This window comes from Microcaecilia unicolor, chromosome 2, assembly GCF_901765095.1.
Source record: "Microcaecilia unicolor chromosome 2, aMicUni1.1, whole genome shotgun sequence".
Classification (NCBI taxonomy): Eukaryota; Metazoa; Chordata; class Amphibia; order Gymnophiona; family Siphonopidae; genus Microcaecilia; species Microcaecilia unicolor.
Genome location: NC_044032.1, coordinates 549,390,974 through 549,412,089, shown reverse-complemented (window position 1 = coordinate 549,412,089; position 21,116 = coordinate 549,390,974). Strand labels below are relative to the sequence as shown.

The 21,116-nt window shown below is 39.8% G+C and overlaps 1 protein-coding gene across 3 annotated transcripts in view; it reads left to right on the top strand.

The window, feature by feature from the left end:
• Positions 1-13,587, top strand: part of COMMD8 (COMM domain containing 8) — a 76,803-nt gene extending 63,216 nt beyond the window's left edge. For 2 of the 3 annotated variants that reach the window (XM_030192635.1, XM_030192634.1), the window contains exon 6: positions 13,266-13,587. In XM_030192635.1, the coding sequence (XP_030048495.1) occupies positions 13,266-13,286 (21 nt within the window). In that variant the 3' untranslated portion in view covers positions 13,287-13,587. The remainder of the gene's footprint in view (positions 1-13,265) is intronic. The other variant, XM_030192636.1, reaches the window with a different exon arrangement.
• The last annotated feature ends 7,529 nt before the right edge of the window (positions 13,588-21,116 follow it).

Here is a 21,116-nt window from a genome sequence, read left to right as displayed (position 1 = left end):
GGGCAGTCAGATTTTGCAATTCTCTGGCTAAGCCGAGGGGGGGGGGGGGTACAGTGAATGCTTCCAGCAATAACTGTTCTCATGATTCAGAAGGGGAGAGATCTTCACCCCTCCCTGTCTAAAAGATGAGAAAAAATTAATTCTGTGCATGGAATTACTGGAGGCCTTCTTTATGCCTCTTCCAGGCCTTCCCTGTGCCTCCTCCAACACCATAACAGGACAGGAAATAAGAGGTCATAGAGGTGTTATAAAATTATATTGTAAAACTATCTCCCTCCCAGAGCTTTTTGAGGTTTAAGCTCTTGAATTACCTTTTTGATCTGGAACTCTCTGAGAAGAAATCTATTTGATAACATAAGAATAGCCATACTGGGTCAGACCAAAGGTCAATCTAGCTCACTATCCTGTTTCCAACAGTGGATAATCCAGGTCACAAGTACCTGACAGAAACTCAATTAGTAGCAACATCTCCATGCTACCAGTCCCGGAGCAAGCAGGGGCTTCCCCCATGTCCATCTCAATAACAGACTATGGACTTTTCCTCCAGGAGCTTGTCCTCACCTTTTTTAAAAATAGATATGCTAACCTCTGTTACTACATTCTCCGGCAGCGAGTTCCAGAGCTTAACTATTCTCTGAGTGAAAAAGTATTTCTTCCTATTTGTTTTAAAAGTATTACTATATAATTTCATTTTGTGTCCCCTGGTCATTGTACGTTTTGAAACAGTGAAAAATTGTACTGGTATGGATTTGAATAGAAGGTGTGGAAGTGCTATATAATCTCATGCTCATCCTTGACCAGCTGCCTCTCAGTAGTACACAAAACAATTTATGCACTGCGGCGAAATGGTGAATTTTCCAGCATATGAATTATAAGAATATTTCTTGAAGTGTATTTCTCTAGTTTGGCCAGCAGGTGGTGCATGTTTTATGTTTAAACTAGGTGTTAGAGAAATAACTGTGCTTCCAGGCCAAAGTATCAGCCTGTCTGACATTGCTGCCTGGATGTCTCAGCGCCATCTGAAACTAAACATGACCAAGACTGAGCTTCTTATCTTTCCCCCTAAGCCAACCTCTCCTCCTCCCCCATTCTCTATTTCTGTGGATAACACTCCCATCCTTCCTGTCTCATCAGCTCGTAACCTTGGGGTCATCTTCGACTCCTCTCTCTCCTTCTCTGCACATATTCAACAGACTGCTAAAACCTGTCGTTTCTTTCTCTATAATATCACCAAAATTCGCCCTTTTCCTTTCTGAGCACACTACCAGAACCCTCATCCACACTTTCATCACCTCTCGCTTAGACTATTGCAACTTGTTTCTCACAGGTCTCCCACTTAGCCATCTCTCTCCTCTTCAATCTGTTCAAAATTCTGCTGCACAACTAATATTCTGCCAGTGTCGTTATGCTCATATTAGCCCTCTCCTCAAGCCACGTCACTGGCTTCCTATCTGTTTCCGCATACAGTTCAAACGCCTCTTATTGACCTATAAGTGCATTCACTCTGCAGCTCCTCAGTACCTCTCATCTCTCCCTACACTCCTCCCTGGGAACTCCGTTCACTGGGTAAATCTCTCTTATCTGCACCCTTCTCCTCCACTGCTAACTCCAGACTCCGTTCCTTTTATCTTGCTGCACCTTATGCCTGGAATAGACTTCCTGAGCCGGTACGTCAAGCTCCATCTCTGGCCGTCTTCAAATCTAAGCTAAAAGCCCACCTTTGTGATGCTGCTTTTAACTCCTAACTCTTGTTCACTTGTTCAGAACCCTTATTTTATCATCCTCACTTTAATAGTCCCTTATCTCTTGTTTGTCCTGTTTGTCTGTCCTAATTAGATTGTAAGCTCTGTCGAGCAGGGACTGTCTCTTCATGTTCAAGTGTACAGCGCTGCGTACGTCTGGTAGCGCTATAGAAATAAGTAGTAGTAGTGATCCACCTGATTATTCAAGTGTTCTTCACTTCACTGCTCCAACTGACCCGTAACTACCTCCAAACTGCCCTCAGAAATCCCAGTTGATGAACCACCAGCTGCTGCACACAGGAGTAGGTTATTCTGGCCTGACCCTGAGCTTGAGATAGCTGAGCTCTCATCAGAAAACAGCATCCCCATGCCTGCCTCGAGCAACACTGCCGGCATTGAGGGCAGTATCTGCGATTCAGGGCTCAAGCAGATGTTGGCATCAAGCAGGGAGGGTGGTTCACCTGCCACTGACCTTCCTGCAGCGAAGATGTCTGCCCTGAGGTTCCTGCAACCGCAAAGCGATCCATCGGGCCCACCACAGCCACTTCCAAGTTACAGCATATGTTTTATCATGTGTTCTAGAATGACAATACATGTATATTTTATAAAATCTCCATGTCAGTGCTTGTACTTGTGTCAAGTTACACTACTCACAGTTTCTTGTTTGGACCTGGAGTTTAGAGGCTTTCAAGACCACCTTAAGCTACAGAAAAAAAAAACAGAAGAAGTTTTAAGTTTAAATGACTTCTCCTTGGGGGTATGCAAGATGGTGATTTGAAGGAAGTACTGCTTAGATGCCTCTACCCACCTTAGCCTTTCTTCTGAATTTCCTGTATTTTGATGCCTAATAGGAGAGTGAAGCAACATTCCTGCCCTGTGGTAGATGTTTTGTCAAAGGTGTTAACATCCCAGCATTGTGGGAAAGCAGGATAGCAGTATTGACATAACACCCCACTCATGGTCAGACCATTTTCTAATTAAATTTTCCCTAAGTGACCACCTAAAACAAATGGAAACTCCCAGAGTTTGGAAGGAGATCAGAGACAGAAAGAAAAGCTGACCATTGAGAATTTCCTAGAGGCCTTGGACTATCCACATGTGGATGAAAAGACAACTACAGTGTCAGAACAGGTTGACATTTGGAATACACACTTAACCATGACCTTGGAGAAAATGGCATCACTAAAAAAGGTCTTATGCCCCACTCACAAACACTCACCTTGGTTTTCTCCAGAACTTCGGATCCTTAAACGTGAAGGAAGGAAACTGGAAAGGAGATGGAGGAAATCTTGCCTGGATGAAGACATGCTAAACTGTAGGAAGCATACGACAAAGTGTCACCAAGCGTTAACAGCAACCAAAAAACAATATTTCTCTCAATGCATTGCACAGGCTGACAATTCAGCCGAGCGACTGCTCATTAGCCTACTTTATCCCCCACAACAGAACCAGCCTGCCCAGTGAAAACAACTGCAATGATTTTGCTGCTTAGTTTGCTAACAAAATTAAGTCTCCACCAGGATTTATAGGCAATCCCACCCAACCCTCCAATCAGTTAACCAGGAGTGCACTAACTCGCCCGCTCCTGACAGAGACCTATGGGACCCTTTTCACCCAATAACAAAGGAAGCCTTGACAAAATTCTAAGAGACCTTTGACCAACTGCTCTCTCAACCTCTGCCCTTCAAAGATAGTGCAGCAGACAAGTATGGGTCTCATAGAAGGTGGCACTAAAATTGTGAACTCCTCTCTTTCTAATGGGCAACTACCAACAACATTAAAAAGGGCAGTGTTTCACCCTTTTGCTAAGAAAAGCAACCTTGACAAACTTGAAATTTACTGGACAGTATCCAACACCCCATTTCTAGGGAAATGTATAGAACAAGTAGTCTGTGTTCAACTCAGAGAGAAACTGGCTAGATCCATGTCAATCTGGATTCAGATCCAGTTATGGAATGGAAACGGTCCTCGTATCCCTACAGAACTGAGATGGGATTTGCCTCAGTGTTAGTACTGCTAGATTTCTCAGCATCTTTTGTCACTGTGGATCATGGTATCATGCTAGCACGACTGGCAAAAACAGGTATCAATGTAACAGTACTTGCGTGGTTCAGATCCTATCTGACGGGCAACAATCCATAATGTTTGGCAGCACCTCATCGCCACCATATGCACTGACCTGTGGAGTACCACAAAGATCGATACTGTTACCCATTCTGTTCAATATCTACCTCGAGCCACTAGCTAAGCTGGTTTGGTCAGTGGACACTCAGTTCTACATCTATGCGGATGATGTGCAGCTACTCATATCCATTGAACCCGACTTTACAGCCCTGAATAACCAATATCAATTCAAGAATGGGCAAAGCATAACAAACTTTGCCTGAACCTAAGTAAAGCTGAGCTTCTCTGGGACCCTAACACAAATGGACACGTACCTGACATCAAACTCTCTATTGGGAAGTACAAACTCCTTCTCAAATCACAAGTAGAGTTAGATTCAACACTTACTCTGATTTCCTAAATCCAAACAACCTTCAAGAGCTGCTGCTACTATTTACGACAACTACACTGCCTCTCTCCTTACATTGAGAAAGAAAATCTTATCCTAGTTGTGCATGCCATGATAACATCATGACTAGATTTCTGTAATACACTCTACAGTGGTCTGACTACAAAGGGTCTGCAGCAGCTCCAATTGATTCAGAATGCTGCAGCAAGACTCATAGAAGGTTGCAAGCGAAGTAACCACATCACAGCATTAAAACTTCATTGGCTACCAGTACAATACAGGGCAAAATTTTAAATTGTATGTCTGATCTTCAAGGCCCTTAAAGGAAATGACCCCAAGTACTTGAACAGGATAACCTCTACACACCTCCAAGGACTCTAAGGTCCTCCCAAGGGGTATCCCCTAACCACACCCTCTCGAAAAGACATTACACACTCTGGAATGCACTTCCTGAAAAACTCCACTTTAGGAAGCAGGTGAAAAAGCTTGGCTCTTCAACCAGGCCTTTAATGGAAGAAGTAGCTAACGTCTTAGTCTCACATATACACACAAGGAGTGACACAGGCTGCACATAACTGCAGCAGGGCATGTTTATCCACTCCTACCCTAGCTCAGATAAAATTTAATCATTTGTCTGACTTCATGTGCAACTTTCTTTAAATTAGTCACCTTATTTTGTAACTCTTCTTACTCTGTTACCTATCTATATGTTCTATCTTTGTGTATACCCTATGCCGTCTATTAAAATGTTCTATTTCATATTGTTTTGATATTGTAAGTAATATACTATGCCATACTTTGTATTGGTGTTTGAATATTTTTTACTGCTGTAATTGTCTATTTCTTATGTTTGATTTATTCTTACTGTTCACTGCCTTAAGTGAATTCTTTCAAAAAGGTGGTAAATAAATCCAAATAAATAAATGCATTATGGGAATAATTAAAACAGGGACAATAACACAAGTCTTCTAAAATTGCCTTTATTTTTTATATAATTCTGGTTTTACTTACCTGATCTCACTCTTCTTCATATAGATGTGAAAACCTCAAGTCATCGTCTTATTTTATTTTCAGTTCTCTGCAAAGCTTTCTTTTGCACTAAGCACCAGATGTTCAAGACTGTTTTGAATTCTCAGTGTATTCTTATATGCCAATTAGTGTGCTTATGCCAAAATGTCCTGAAGAGGCTTCGCGGTGATTGATTGGGATAAAAAAAGAAAACAAACTAAACTAATTATGTAGATCCCTTTGTCTCGCAAGAGAATACCTCCTTTTCATGAGCTGCTTTATCTTGCTGTGTTTCAGCTTACTTGGCTGTAATTGAGCAACAGAATGTCCTCCTCTTCTCTTTTCCAGAGGTGCAGAGTCCTTACGTTCTGACATTAACCACAATGGTTGCCCTTTTGAATGTGAAGTAACATGGCCATCAGTCTGATGCACTTTGCCTGAAAGCTGTTCTTTAATTCCAAATCAGTTGTAGTGTGTATACATTGTTTCCATTCTTGTATATTTTAATTTTTTGACAATATATTTAGAATTTTAGATACCTACCACACTTGTAGGGGGTAATTTGTATAAGGGAATGCATGCTTTAAATGTTAAAGCATTTGTCCACATTGGGGTATTTCAGTAATTTAAGCACAGATTTGGCCATGTGCATATGTAAATGATTTCTTATAAAATACTGAGCAAAAGTATGTGCTTTAAAATGAGGCATGTACTTTGCCGGTGGGCAAAGCACATAAATATGCACACATTATAAAATACTATAATTTAAGTCCAATATTTCTGTTCCACTTAATCTCCAGGTTCAAAGCGGATTACAACATAAAATAAATCAAAATATACAAAACTCATAAAATCACAATAGAAAAAAAAAGTATTTATAAACAATAAAAACAGATCTAGAGCTATTAAGTGTTCGTTAAATACTTCTGGAAAAGCCACATTTTTAGTACTTTCTGAAGTGACGTATAGGGGTGAATTCTATAATGACAAAGGCAACATACTACTCACCCCAATACCACTCAAAGAAAAAAGCAAATGAAATCACCAACTACCGCCCGGTAGCATCTATCCCTCTGGTAGTCAAACTAATGGAAAGAATGGTAACCAAGCAACTTACTGACTACTTAAACAAATTCTCAATATTAAATGAGTCACAATCAGGATTTCGCTCCAACCACAGCACCGAAACAGTACTAATTACTCTCCTAACCAAATTCAAACAAGAAATTGCATATGGCAAAAGTGTACTTCTCCTACAATTCGACATGTCTAATGCGTTCGACATGGTAAACCATAAAATACTACTAAACATCCTAGAATACTTTGGAATTGGTGGAAATGTACTTAGTTGGATCAAGGGTTTCCTAACCACAAGAACATACCAAGTGATATCAAAATCGAATGTATCACCACCATGGAAACCAGAATGTGGAGCACCCCAAGCCTCACTTCTATCACCGACCCTCTTCAACCTAACGATGACCCCACTAGCCAAATCCCTAGCCAACCAAGGCCTTAACCCCTATATTTACGTAGACGACGTCACAATATACATTCCTTTCAAACAAGATCTAACAGAAATTACAAACAAAATCAAACGCGGCCTACAAATCATGAACTCATGGGCAGATGCATTTCAATTAAAACTCAATACAGAAACTCTCCCTGTCTCAGACAGCCTGAAGATTCTCGGAGTTACAATCGACCGAAACCTTACGCTAGAAAGCCAAGCGAAAACTACAACAAAGAAAATGTTCCACTCAATGTGGAAACTCAAGAGAGTAAAACCTTTCTTCCCGAGAGAAATATTCCGCAGCCTGGTACAATCAATGGTGCTAAGTCATCTAGACTACTGTAATGCAATCTATGCTGGATGCAAAGAACAAATTATTAAGAAACTCCAAACTGCCCAAAACACCACAGCCAGACTCGTATTTGGAAAAACAAGATATGAAAGCGCCAAACCCTTACGCAAAAAAACTACATTGGCTCCCAATCAAAGAATGAATAGCATTCAAAATCTGCACCCTGAGTCATAAAATTATTCATGGTGAAGCCCCGGCCTACATGACAGATCTGATAAATTTACCAACCAGGAACACAAATAGGTCAGCTTGCACATACCTAAATCTCCACTACCCAAGCTGCAAAGGACTAAAATATAAATCAACATATGCATCCAGCTTCTCATACATAAGCACGCAACTATGGAATGCACTACCAAACGTCATGAAAGCAATGCATGACCTAACAAACTTCCGGAAATCATTAATAACCAATTTGTTCGAAAAGGCATACCGTAACGATCCAACCTAGTCACCTGAACTCTACAACACAACGAGACTTCTACCAGATCTGGACAAAACTTAACTCTCCCTCCTTGACTGTCTAATTCACTCTGTCACTTATGTAACTTTAATTTAATACCACTCTGTATTTCTCAAACCGGAATTGGCAATCGCCAACACGGTACTATGCAAACCGCATTGAGCCTGCAAATAGGTGGGGAAATGTGGGATACAAATGCAACAAATAAGAGGTACCTTTAAATAGTGTTATAATTAGGCATTCTGTTATAAAATTACCCATGTAATGTATGTAGTCATTCAAGATGCCAAGGTTGGATTAGATCAGTAAATTCCAAACTTGTTACTATGGTGCAACCACTAATATATATATATTTTTTATATACTGCGGAACCTTCAATTTGTGTAAGCATATATATGTTCATACAGATTCTATAGTCTAATTTCTTGAACTCTTGAAAAAGTCTGAGAAGCCAGTTTGGGAATCACTGGATTAAAAGCTCATGATACTTTGTGTTTTTGACAGTTGTGTGATGTGTAAAGTAATCTGTGATGCTGTTCCAGACATGGCTATTCCAGGTATTCAGGGAAACTGTAAGGAAGCCTTTAAAGAATGTTGAAGTGTTTTTGTGGTAAAACCTTTACTTTGTAGAAGAGGGTGGGTATTACTGTTCTCCATGTGTATTTTTGGAATATTAAGCAGACCAATGAACAGTTTTTCAATGATTTTTTTTTATTTTTTTTTTTTTATTCATAAATTTCCAAATTTCTTACAAGCATATCACTTGTTACAGAAAAACAGCATAATACAAACGTTAAAGAAAATAATCAAAGGAAAAGTTATACATGCTTCCTTAGACCTCAAATTGAAGGGAGAGTTACAGTTTAGTGGAGTTTTATACAGGTATAATAGCACAAGTATATAAAAAAAAAAAAAATGCGGTTTAAGTGTGTAATTTGTCACATATCATTTAACTAATTCTATATTAAGCTGTTTCATATCCAGAAAGGATTTTAGCTGTTCTGAGTCATAGAATACATACTTTATCCCATTATACCTGACCAGACATTTGCAAGGGTATACTAACAAAAATGAACCACCCAATTTAAGAACATCCTGTTTCAATGCTAGGAATAATTTTCTACGTTCTTGGGTTACTTTAGTAACATCTGGAAATATCCATATTTTTGTTCCATAAAAGGAACCTTTGAAAATTTAAAGTATAACTTTATTATTGCATTGAGATCTTGTTCGAATACCAACGAAACCAAAAGGGTGGCTCTTTGCGGAACTATTTCAGTAGATTGTTCTAGAATTTCAGACAAATTGTTAAAGTCTATACCAGCCAAACCTTCTTTTTTTCCTTCTTTTCCACCTGAACTTGTCGGAAGATAATAAATTTTATTTATAGGAGGAATAAGTTCTTGAGGCATTTTCAAATTTTCTTGTAGATATTTTTTAAATAACTCAATAGGCGTCTTATCAGGAATTTTGGGAAAGTTCAAAACGCGAAGGTTTAGTCTTTTATTGAAATTCTCAATCTGTTCAATTTTTCTATGTATTGCCAAATTATCTTTTATCACCGTCATTTTAAAGTCTTGCAATTGATCCATATCTTTTTTTAAATCTTTTACTTGAATCGTCAGGTCTTCTTTAACCGTTTCTAAATTTTTTTGCCATGTCCTCAATTTTCAAAGACAAAGTATTTACCTTTTCTGAAGCATTTTGAAGCGTAGAGTCCATTTTACTCAGCTTTAGCCAGATCTTCTCTAGATTAACCTCCGGAGTTGTTAAGGGTCCTTTAAATCCAAGGACCTCTCTCTTCTGGCTACTTTCCTGTGGCATGGGTCCTCCGTCTGCTGGCTCCTTGTTCCCCAAGTTTGGTTCTTGGATGCCTGTTCCCCTCACCACATCTATAGCCGGACACGGAGGGCATTTAGAATCGGGAGGCGGGGATAAAGATGTTTCTAGGCCCATCAGGAGCTCCGCTCCACCGGTTGCCCCTGCTGCAGGCGACCCCGTCTCTCCTCTCTGTGACGGGCGCGTCAGGAAACGGACCATGCTGCCCCGAAGTGGAGAAGAAGAAGCAGCGGGCGGCGGTGGAAGCCTCACGGCTCCTTTTCGTTTTGTATGCGGCATTTTGAAATGAAGGAATATCTTCACCCTCGAGCAGCAAGGAGCGGTTTCGCCGAACGCGCTCACACTTCCGCCATCTTAGGTAACGCCCCCCTCCGACCGCTCATCCCATGATTTCAATGATTTTTTAAACATATTTTTCATTTCTAGTTTGAAAAGCTTGGGAGAAGTGGCAGGGAATCTGTCATTACACAATAGTGACTGCTATTGGCTGGATTTAGGGACCAAGGTTATAATAATTTAGAAGATGTCTCAGTGTTTGTACCCCAGTCTGGGAGTGTCCTGCAATGAATGGATTAAATTAAGTTGAAAGGAGATATATAATAGCGACAGAAACAAAGAAACATGTTGCATATTTGTGCTTTAAATATTTTAATTATTTGATCACTAATTATCGCATAACAAAGCCCTTTCTCTCTTTACAAGCAGCATGAATCAGACACACAAATGTCTATGACGTCTGATGGCACCAGGATGGTGTCTCTCCCCTGTTCAGCAAAAAGTTCTGAACATTCTTGTCCCTTCATGCCTATCTTGGAAGTACCTAATTTTGTTCATATTTGTTCTGCTGAACGGATAAGTGTTTGCATAGCTCTTATCCCGATGTGGTTTTTCCAGTCAGATTGTTTTCTGCTTGCCATTTTTTTGTTGTTGTTTTTCTTATTCTCTGGCCTTCGAAAGGGCTGCCTCTTTCATTTTTCAAAATGTTTCCTTGCCTCTGGATCAGTGTAGCTGATCTGATCTTCAGCATGGCAAAAGGTAAACCAGGCTTCCAAAGGTCCTGTGGCAGAAAGATGAGTATTGAGGGTGATTGTGGGATGTACTTGCTCTAGGGTTTTTGCATGATGAGGAAAATCGTTACAGCTGTCAGGATGTCAGAGTGCCTGCTCTATCCATAGGCATAAGAGCTTCTGGCAGCACAGAAGGTGGTTCCTGCAAAAAAGCAGGTGAAATTCTTAACCCTAAATTGTTCAGTATCAACAAAATGTGAGATTATTTTGCACATGCTATGCCTTACTGAGCCTGATCATGGATTGGGAAAATAGAGGCTTACTGACAATGCTAGAAAGGAATCATGACAGTCATGGTGCTGTGCCATAAGGTTGCCTCCGGACGGAAGGGATCTGCACCATGATATTATGACTTTGTCATGATATAAAAAAAAGATCAAGAAGTTGCTAAATATGAGGAACTTAAAGCTGGCGATCTCAAGACGGGTTACTCAAAATCAAGGGATTCTACTTCAGCCTAATTTCTCAAGCTTCACTCTGGTATCGATGCTGAGTACAGCATAGTAGCCTCTCTTCAGTTATAACTTTAGATTCAACAACTCTCCTTACAGAAAAGAAACCATCAACTAGGAAAATTTAGTTTTAAATAGAACAGATTCTATGTTTTTTTTTGGGGGGGGGAGGGGAGGAAGCAAAACACCATTTGCATATTCCCCAACTGCTGTACCACACTACTTTTTATCAACTTTGTCAACAAGGGTTTTCAGACCTCCTCAGTCAAAGTACACCTTAGCACCGTCTCAGCCTAGCATAAAATAAGTTAGACTAATTCCTATGGGAGCAATGCTGTAACCTAGGTGCTAACATATGTGTAAATGTTTAGAGTACTAACATACACATATATATGACAGCATGCCACCTAAGTGCTAACCTGCAAATATGATTATTTGCATGAGGGGTATACCCAGGAGTGGAGAACAGACATGAGTGGTCTTCTACTTATTTGTGTAACTTAAAGTACTTGTATGAAGGATATTTATGGATGATTTCCAATTCCTTAAACATGAATGTGGCTAAACCAGGAATAGTTTGGGTAGGACACACCATACTAGTGGAATTGACTACAGTTTGTTGTTTAGAACATGATAGACAGGTTTATGTCAGAGGTGAAACCATTAGTGATTCTTCTTTCATTGTTATGTTGGAAGCTGAAGTTGATCAATTGGTGAAAAAGACGTTGGTGATATTGAAGTTGGTGGGACAGTTGAAGCTTTATCTTCAAATTCAGGACAAGGTTCCATTGTAGAATAGGCTCCTACTGTGTGCCCTTTGGGTGCCTAATTGGAGGTGCCCAGTTATAGAATTACAATACAATACAGTTTCTTATAATCTGTAATTACAAAAACCGTTATGTGCGGAGTAAGAAAGAGATGAGACATTACTAGGATTTACAATAAGATCCATAATTATGCAGAATACAAACAAAAATAGATATTTTTCAAAATTGAAATAAAATCCATAATTATCATGATTAACCCTGTTTATTATCTCACTAATATCAGATTGCAAAATGACTAATTACCATTTCATTATCCCACAAATTTCAGAAACAAATGTCTTCAATCAATTTTGGAATAGCATATTGTTAAGATCTTTATATCTTTTGGCAGATTATTCCATTCCTTTGCCACTTGACAGAAGGTTAAGATAAAGATCTTTTTGTATCACAAACCCTTAGGGGTTGGAAAATGTAGTAATAACTGATTTCTAACAAGTATATTATTAGTAGAAGAAAGCATTAATGACTCATAGTAGAACCTATCCATATAGTATCTTGTGAACTAAAGTACAACATTTAAAAGTTGCCTGCGCTTCTATTGGAAACCAATACAAATTCTATAATAAGGTGGTTACCCTATTAAACTTCTGTGCCTTATTGAGCATGTATGCCCCTCCTTAGGGGCAGTCCCAGAAAACAAACAGGCAAACGGTCAGCAAACACCATTACGGCAGAAAGGAAAGCAGGCCAAAATGATCCAATATAGTCCAAAAATAAAATTTATTATAATAGCAACAACACAGAACAAATTACCCGACTTGGCCAAGTTTTGCCCTACCCCGGGCTGTGTCGGGCAAGCAGTGCTCTTAGGATAAGACAAAAATAAGTTTATTTTTAACCCTTTGGTGTCCTTGAGATTTTTTTGATGTTTTTGAAGTTAACAATTATTTATGCAGTCCAGTTTAACTTTTTTTGATATATATATATATATATATAATTTATTATTTGAAAATCTATTTAAAGTATGACTTTATATTTGAATTATGCTTTTAATCTTATTTTGTTATCCAAGTTACTTAGATGTCTTATCCCAACAGTACTGCTCGTCAATGATGCAGCCCCTGTGCAGGGCAAAATTTGTTCCTGTGGTGGTGTAATAAATGTTATTTTGGGGCTATATTGGATCACTTTGGTCTGCTTTTCTTTCTGCCCTCCTCAGGGTTATGCCTGCTCAGAAGTTTTCTGATACTTTCTGAACTCTGAGAGAGCTGCGTTGTCCTGTTTCTGTGGAAATTACTTCTCACTTGCGTGTCTGTCCTGCTGTCTACAGAAAATATCCGTTCCAAGTAAGCAGCTTTGACTTATGTACAGTGTAACTTGGTATGTGAGACATGCAATTTCCTATCATTTCTGGTTGAAACAATTACATTTGCAGGAGGTTCTGTAGTTTATTACAGCTAATCAAACAAAAATATCCATTAGCTGAATCATTATCTTCCCATTGCTTATTTTGGTCTCATTTGTGCTCTGAATTTTTTTGGTTCTGACAGGTTGTTCTACAGCTGAAATGACCAAAAATTGAAGTGTTAAGCATCTGTCTTCCTCTGACGTTTCCATTGGAGACCTGGAACAGCAGCAGTGAACTCTGACAAATGAACAGAAGAGTAATAGCACCATTAAGTTACAGAGCCTGAGTGTGTAACTATGACGTGAAATAGATTTGTTCTAGATTGAAACCTATGGACAGACCAGAAAATGCGCTGAACACAAAATGGGCACAAATGTTTCAAACTGCTATCTATAAATTGTATTTTTCAAATTAAATATTAAATCACTGACAGATTTATCCAGATAAGTGGTTTTTGTTTGTTTTTTCCTTGAAAGAGTAAGGTAATTTCCCATTTTGTGCCTATATAAGGGGGCAAGGGGATGGCTTAGTATATTTGGCATATTTTTGTAGTTTTTTTTTATGACATGGAAAATGTAACAGTTTTAACCAGTTACCCAGATGAGGTGGGTTAATTTCTGTTAATAGATGGAATACTTTAAAAAAATGAGAAAAAATAGATATGCATCATAGTGCTTCAAATATATTTGTGGTTTAGTTGTCATTGTAGTGCAGTGTTTTTGCAGCTTTGGTTCAGTGGTGTTGTGTGAGTCATATTTACACGTGGTTCAGAATAATATTATTACTAAACAACTAAGTAAGTAGTATATCAGGTAATGAAATGGTCATATCTCTATAAATAAAAGGCACCTCCAACGTTCTAATTGAAGCCTCCAGCCGGAAACTTGAGGTGGCATAGATATCCGGTTTAGCAAGTACACAAAGGAAAAGAGAGTTGCAAGTAAAGCAATTAACTTCTGCCACAGTTGTTTTCTCAGGCACCTGGAGTGGTTGCCCTGGGTGATTAACAAGGTCAGCTGGAGTAAAGCAATTAACTCCTCCCAGAGTCTTGCCCTGGGTGATTAACAAGGTCAGCTGCGGTGCACAGGGAGGGGGGAGGGAGTGATGGGCCCTTGGCACACACTCTGATTCTCATGTCACCCAGTCTCACACTCTGTATCACACACACACACACACACTCTCTCGCACATTCCCTCTCTCTCACACAGTCAATCTCACACACACTCTCTCTCTCTCAAACATATACACTCCGAGGAAAACCTTGCTAGTGCCCGTTTAATTTCTCAGAAACGGGCCTTTTTTACTAGTGTATATATATAGATATCCGATATAATAATTTGCACCTCCAACGTTCCATCGCTGTCTGGCTGCCTGGGTTCGTAACATCAAATGACATCAGCCAGCTTCCAGCGTTCCGTTCCCCCTCACTGCCCTGCCCTCACGTCAAAACGTAATGATGTCAGAGGGCAGAACAGTGAGAGGGAAGGGTATTCTGGAGGCAAGCTGAACTGACGTTAGGGGATGTTACGAAAACAGACAGGCAGGCAGCGATGGAACCCCGAGGTACAATCTAGGCAGCAGGGTGGCGGGAAGCGGGCGAATGCAGTAAGCAATGGTGTGAGACTGAGAGGCGAAGGACAGTAGCCTACAACGCTACATTCCCCTCACTGTCCCGCACTCGCAAAAAGACGATATGAGGTCAGAGGGTGGAACAGTGAGAGGGAAGGGAAAGCTGGAGGCAAGCTGAGCTGACGTTAGGCAGACACGGAACCATGAGGTACCCAGCGGACGACACAGCACATAAATTTATATATAACAGAAAAAACAGGATAATATCTAAAAGGAAAAGGATACAAAACACACAGACAGTGCAATCACTGTCACACACTCTCACTCTCGCTCTCTCTCATACAGACATACTCACAGAGTCTGTGTGTGTGTGTCTCACACTCACACAAAGTCTGTCTCTCACACACACACTCTCTCTTTCTCAGTAACACACACACACTCTCACACACACATTCTGTCTTTATCTCTCACAAACACTCTCGCAAACACACTCTAACACATTGTCTCTCACACACAATCTCTCTCTCTGTCACACACATTCTCATACACACACACACTTTCTCTCTGTCTCTCACACACACACTTTCTCTCACACACTCTCACATACACACTTTCACACACTCGCTCTGACATATACACACACACACTCATACTCAGTCTCTCACACACACTCACTCTCGCTCTGACACACACACTCTCTCTCTCCCCCCCCACATACACACTGTCTCACTCTCTCTCACACACACACTCTCACAGACACACTCTTACTGTGTCACACTCACTGTCTCACACACACTCTGTCTTTCACACACTCACACACACACTCGCACACAGGCGAATTGCAGGATACGGATGGCATGGGAGGCAAGGGGAGGGGAGAACATAGAGTCGGTGCACATCATGTAGAGGCCACAATCGCTGGGGAGGGAACGGCATTGGAGAATCACTGCACATGGATTGCATCGGAGAGGATGAGAGCGTAGGGAAGAATTGCAGCACATGGAGGGGAAGGCAGGGCACCAAGGAGAAGCAGAGGCACAGTCCAACGTACTATAGCTCACAAACAACAATCAGAGACACATTCCAACGTGGTGAACATCACATGACTAGAAAAAGAACACTAACTGCTGAGGAGCAGGCTGAAGTTAAAAGAAAAAGAGCAGAAGCTGAAGAAAAAGGCGTGCAGCTCTGAGCGAAGACAAAAAGGCACATGAAAGTCAAAAAGCCACTGCAAGAAAAAGGTCCAGGATACAAAAGATGACTAATGAGGAAAGTGCAAGTAACCAACAAAGAAACGCCGATTCAGAAAGGCACAGAATTGCTGAAATGACGGACAAACAGAACAAGGCACACGGCTATCCAATGCAAAAGATTTGAAAAAATGACAGAAGAAGAAAGAGCAACAAATAGAAAAAGGAGAACATACTTAGAACATGAAAGAATTAAATGACAAAGAAAGAGACAAACAACAAGACAAACACAAAATGATTTAGGGCGGAAAAGACTTGCAGGAATGACAGACAAGCAATGAAGAACGACTACACAAAATATAACAGATTTCAAATGCAAAACAGTTGGAAATCTGAAACAAAAGAACCTGTGACACAGCATAAAATAAAGCAAGAAGAACATATTCAGTGATAGCACAGTGCAGAACTCCAACCACAGGAATTGCAATAAGAGACTGTAGCAATGAGAAAGAAACTCAATACTATAGTTGTGGTCCAATGAACGCAGTCTGTATATTTTGCAATGCCAAACATTTTCACAATGAAACACCTTCTGACAACCTATTTACACAATGTTGTAGTAAGGGCAAAGTACAACTTCCAGGAATTAGGTACAATGAATTAATACAACAGCTTCTCTCCGGGGAACATGAATATTCAAATAATTTTGTACAAAACATTAGGTCCATTAATAGTTCCTTAGCTTTTGCCTCCATGGGAGCTAACATTGCACCACCACCTGGATATGGCCCTTATTGTTTTCGAATTAATGGTACTGTTTACCATAGAACAGCAGCACTACATCCTCAAAATGACAAAGACAATTTGCTCAATTATATATTCTTCATCTTGATGAAGCAGCCGTTCAGAGACTAAGAAGCTCAACAAATGCACACATCAACCATACATTAATGAGACAATTAAGCAATTTTATGGCATGGGAAAATCCATTTGCAGACGCATGCAAGATGCTGTATGAAGTAGAAAATGAATGCATATGTGAAGCACAACGAAGAAGAATAGAACCTCCAACAGTTTCAATGACCATTGTTCAAGATCGCAAAAACGATTCAAGACAATACAATGCCCCTAGAGCCAATGAGGTGGCTTTCATTTTTCAAAATACAGATGGGGAACCTCCCTTACATAGAGATCTAATAATACATTGCCAAACAAGCCAAATGAAGAAAACAAAACTGAGATAATATATGGTATGTCCATTACTCTTTCCATATGGAGATAGAGCTGGGGGATACATATTCATTTGTCTAAACAACCAAAATGTATAATGCACCTCCGTCGCAAATCAAACAACCCAAGACTAAGAGTAACGCAAATGCAGTACTATGGGTACTTTTTGGCAATAAGAGACGAATTCAATCCTTTTCTTAGTGCAGGAAAACTAACACAACAATATTTTGTGGATGCATATATTAAAGCAGAGGCAAACAGACTTAATTATATTCGACAAAATCAAAAACTGTTAAGAGTTGAAAAATACTCTGGGTTAATGGACCACCTTGCAAGTGAAGCTGCAAATGGAGGAATTACACCTGGCCAGGCATTTATTTTACCATCATCATTTGCTGGCAGCCCAAGAAATATGCATCAAAATTTTCAGGATGCAATGGCAATAGTTCGCAAATATGACAAGCCAGAGCTGTTCATTACTATGGCCTGCAACCCAAGATGGGAAGAAATTACTCAAAATCTAAAAAAAAGGTCAGGCACCAGAGTTTCGACCTGACTTATTGGCAAGGGTGTTTCATTTAAAACTAAAAGAGTTACTACACGATATATGCAAAAAATATATACTTGGTGTCCCTCTTGCAAAAATTCATGTTATTGAATTTCAAAAGCGTGGTTTACCTCACGCTCATTTATTAATTATCATGAAAGAAGAACACAAGCCGAAAAGAAAGGAAATAACTGACAAAATCGAATGTGCTGAAATTCCTGAAATAAACAGCTTTCCACGTCTCCATGCAACAGTTGCTAAACATTGGATACATGGCCCATGCAGTGACCATAACTTAAATTATCCCTGCAAGCTTTATGGGAAGTGCTCTAAACAGTTTCCAAAACCATTCCAAAATGAAACTATTGAGAACTGTGACGGATATCCTAAATACCGCAGAAGGGATAACGGCATCTGTACACTCTTAAATGGAAAATTCATTAATAACAGTTGGGTAGTCCCTTACAACCCTTACTTACTTTTGTTACATTTGTGTCCCACATTTTCCCACATATTTGCAGACTCAATGTGGCTTACATAGTACCGGAGAGGCGTTTGCCGACACCAGTGTGAACAAATACAAAGTGATGTTGTAGGTAAGGGTCGTGTGGCACAGCCACATTAGGGAATCGTACAGCGAGAGAGTTGTGTTATGTCCATTACGTACTTTAGTTTTGTTGTGTTGCCGAGATCAGGCATTTAAGTTGGATCGTTAGGGTATGCCTTTTTAAACAGGTTAGTTTTTAGTGTTTTCCAGAACTTGAGGTGGTCGTAAGTCGTTTTCAAGGCTTTCGGTAATACGTTCCACAGTTGTGTGCTTATTTAGGAAAAACTGGATGTGTAAGTTGATTTGTATTTTAGTCCTTTGCAGCTTGGGTAGTGCAGATTTAGATATGTTCATATTGATTCGGATGTGTTTCTAGCTAGTAGGTCGATCAAGTCTGTCATGTATCCCGGGGCTTCACCGTAGATAATTTTGTGAACCATGGTGCAGATTTGGAAGCAATACGTTCTTTGAATGGGAGCCAGCCAGTGTAGTTTTTCATGGAGGAGTTTTGCGCTTTCAAATCGTGTCTAGCTACCATGTTTTGAGCGGTCTGAAGTTTCTTTAAGGTTTATTCTTTGCATCCCGCATAAATGTAGCATTCTCTTAGCAGGAAACAACAGCATTAGAGCTTAGACTTCAAGTGGGTTGATGTAAAAAGCATTAAAATTTGAGATTTAACAACCTGATTTGGTAAAATGCTATGTGGGACTGGAGTGCAACAACATTTTGATCATCAAGATTTGCTGTACTGTCCTATTCTGCTAAGATAAAGTAGTTTACAAAGATGCTAATTAAAAAAAAAAGAGGAAAGGAAATCTAGTTAACTTATAGGAAAGAAACACATGCCGTCTACACAGCCATTCTATTAAATTGCAAGCTGATTAAAAAACTAATCACACTACATGAGCTCCAAACCAGGTTTTCCAGCCTGCTGAAAAAGATACGTCTTCAGAGACATTCTAAAAGTCTTATAAACTAATTCAGTCCATAGCTCAAGAGGCAGTGAGTTCCATAAGGCAGATGCCAAACAAAAGAATGCGCTGTGGTCTAGTCGATTCCAGACAAGCCCTTGAAGGTGAGGGGTTTTAAAGTACAATTCCCATATAAATGTGGAAGTATGTGCATCTATTAAAAATACCTTTTTAAATATGTCTATAAAGGGCACAATTGTGCCAATGTGGTTATTACAGAGCACCAAACTTTACAACATGATGAAATTAAAATGTTTACTGACTCTAGATATGTTAGTTCTCCTGAAGCTGCATGGCGATTAAACGGTTTTGAAATGCATCACCAATCACGTACTATTCAGAGATTGGAAGGACACTTACCAGATCAACAAAGCATTGTTTTTCACCCTAACGAAGTTGAGGCTGGAGTACAAAGAGCCAGAACCAGGGACACCACTTTAACAGCGTGGTTTAAACTTAATGCAGAAGACAATCCTCCAAAGACCATTTTGTAAGTAGATATTCCTATGTACTATACTTTCGACAAAAGAGAACGAAAGTGGAAATGTAGAAAAGCAAGACATGACAAAACAATTGGGAGAATGTATGCAGTTCATTTTTCAGCAGACCCTGAGCGTCACTGTTTAAGGCTAATTCTACTACACAAACCAGGGGCTAAGTCCTTTGAAGACTTAAAAACAGTTGCATGTGTTCTTTATAATACATTTCAAGATGCAGCCAAGAAAATGGGGCTCATTGACGATGAAGCTCTGTGGGAGAACACCTTAGATGATGCATTCACATGCAGCATGCCACAGCAAATCAGACACCTTTTTGCATACATTTGTGTTTTTGCCGTACCATCAAATGCTTTCCAAATTTTCCAAAAATACAAACTTAATATGACACAAGATTTTCATCACATCCATGGTTGCAAAGGTGATTGCTTGATTTGTGAACAATTGAGCCTTCAGAAAATCCAAGCCATTCTGACTACACATGGCAAAAAACTTGAACACTTTGGTTTACCAACAGTCATCCACAGAATAGAAGATCCTAAACTTGCGTTTAATGTTGGAGATGAAAAGCAGAAAGCTGAACAAATTTTTTGTTACATTTGTACCCCGCGCTTTCCCACTCTTGGCAGGCTCAATGCGGCTTACATGGGGCAATGGAGGGTTAAGTGACTTGCCCAGAGTCACAAGGAGCTGCCTGTGCCTGAAGTGGGAATGGAACTCAGTTCCTCAGTTCCCCAGGACCAAAGTCCACCACCCTAACCACTAGGCCACTCCTACACTCCAATAAATAATGAACAAAGGGAAGCATTTCATTCTATGCTTTCTGCCTGCAATACAAAAAACATAACCCACACGTGCTTCTTCCTCGACTGTCCTGCTGGAAGTGGAAAAACACATACGTATAATACTATCCTGAGCTCCATCCGAGGAGATGGAGGAATTGCACTACCTGTTGCTTCTACAGGAATTGCTGCAAATCTCCTTCCAGGAGAACGAACTTATCATTCACAGTTTGTTACCTGTTCCTCTACTGGAAACGTCAACATCAAGTATCAGATTAACATCATTAGAGATGCTAAAATCCTTATTTGGGATGAGGTAACTATGGCACCCAGTATGGCACTTACTGTTGTAGATAGAATCCTCAAAGATATCATGAACAATCAGAAACCATTTGGTGGGAAAGTTATTCTCTTTGGTGGAGATTTTTGACAAACTCTACCAGTGGTACTATACGGTGACCGAGCTCACATTATTGAAGCTAGCATCAAGTTAAATAAACTATGGAAAAAAATTGAAATACTAAAATTAAACAACAGTGTCCACTCTGTAGACCCAGATTACAACAACTGGCTTTGTGAACCGGACAGAGTGGGGCTCCTCCCTGGTATTGCTGAACAATCAGTTCCCCTGAAGACGCCATTAGTCTGGCGAAACATGGC